At 35.6% G+C, this 1,725-nt stretch overlaps 1 protein-coding gene across 1 annotated transcript in view; it reads right to left on the bottom strand.

Moving 5' to 3' along the window:
• Positions 1–1,725, bottom strand: part of LOC107740536 (S-adenosylmethionine decarboxylase proenzyme-like) — a 14,676-nt gene that overhangs the window by 3,709 nt on the left and 9,242 nt on the right. The window contains exon 2 of the mRNA XM_016552983.1: positions 642–728. Coding sequence (XP_016408469.1) covers positions 642–728 — 87 coding nt within the window. The remainder of the gene's footprint in view (positions 1–641; positions 729–1,725) is intronic.

The raw sequence follows: 1,725 nt of genomic DNA, 5'->3' as shown, positions 1-1,725 counted from the left end.
ATATGTTATGTTTATATATTAAATATATTTATATATAATATAAAAATATAAATACATTTATATACACATGCAAATATTTTCAAAATATATACTGTATGTGTGTGTGTATTTATATATACATAATAAATATACACAGTACACACACATATATTATGTAAACAAAAACGTTTATTTTGGATGCGATTAATCGCGATTAATCGTTTGACAGGACTAGAATAAATTATGCATCATTATTACATGCAAGTAACTCTAAGCCAAACCCTAACCATACAGTAAGTACATGTAGTTAATAAATATAACTTAGTAGCTACATGTATAATTACAATGTAACAAAGACACCTCAAAATAAAGTGTAACATGTTTCATTTGAGCTATTTAGTTTTTAAAAACAACATGAAATGACATTTGCAACGTATCTAACTTCTTTAAGCCGCATTTCCGAATTGCGCAACATTCACAATGTATCTGTAAATCAGTTTGGGCTGTAACGTCGCTATGAATAACCCACGGCACTTTTCTGGTTCTGTTTCTCAGTGGTGTGATGTGAATGAAATCTTGAAAATGCTGTTGATTTTGAGCGGTTTGAAGGCTGAAGGATCATAGCGTCGTCACAATGCTGTGCTGACGAATCAATAGCTCACCTGAGTATATAAGCTTCCTGCTTGTCAGTCTTTGTCACACTTATAATCAAACAATGCACATTCTCCAGAAGTTTGTCCCACTCAAATCTGAAAATGCACAGAGAGAGAGAAACATTAAGACCTCAGGTATTATTAGGAATAGGGTCGCAAAAAGGTGGAACATTTCCAGTAAATTTCGGAAACATTCCAGAAATTTCGGAAACATTCCAGGATTATTTTGGAACATTCCAGGGATTTTTGGAAAGTTTCCAGAAATTTTCCACCCCTTTGCTAATTAGGAAACATGATTCTATTATTTTCTGCATGAATCTGAGTACTACTTATTATGTGAAAAATAACACTTTCCAAACGCTGGAACAATGGCAAACGTTTCCAACTAGGCAAAATTAGACGGTCACATTTTCTGGAAAGAATAAGTAAATAACTGACTAATTATAGAGCACAAACGGACACAGATTGTATGGATTTCATGGTGCGTCTCTGAGGTCATTCGCTCTGCGGCAATGTTGAACTCGTGTCGTAGAGCTCTCAAATTTCACACATTTGGCACAAGCTCAGGTGGCCTGTTGGATGGCAATCAAAGTCTTGAATAAAATTAAGGTTTATTTTGCAATAATGCAATACGTTTACACAATTCTGCCTATTACACCAATTATTTATACAGTTTTGTGTCATTATACAAACATTTGACCACAGAAAGCTGTGATCGCCACAATCAAGTACTCCAAAAGAAAAAAAACCTGAATTTGCTCAAACTTACCCCACTCATAAGCTTGTTTTTCATCAACAGGTCAAAATTTACAGCAGGGCATGCTAATTTGGTCTGTTTTTTTGCCCAGATAAAAACTGTACACAGGCTGAATGTAAATCTAAGTCTCTGTAAATCCACTCTCTGACAGCAGGTGGCGCTTTTGGAACAGTAGAATTACAGCTGTTTCCCATAACCTCCGTGTACTAAACAACATTATAGGGCTGAGAAAATAAATCGATGCATCGGGAATCGAGAAATTATTCTGCATAGGCATGGGCGATAAAACGGTGGCGCACGATATAGGCACGTGCTACGAGTGACGCAGACAGCACA

The sequence above is a fragment of the Sinocyclocheilus rhinocerous genome, unplaced genomic scaffold (genome assembly GCF_001515625.1).
Source record: "Sinocyclocheilus rhinocerous isolate Xijiao unplaced genomic scaffold, SAMN03320098_v1.1 scaffold1246, whole genome shotgun sequence".
Lineage (NCBI taxonomy): Eukaryota > Metazoa > Chordata > Actinopteri > Cypriniformes > Cyprinidae > Sinocyclocheilus > Sinocyclocheilus rhinocerous.
Note: the sequence above shows the minus strand (reverse complement) of the source record. Positions and strands in the feature narration are given on the sequence as shown.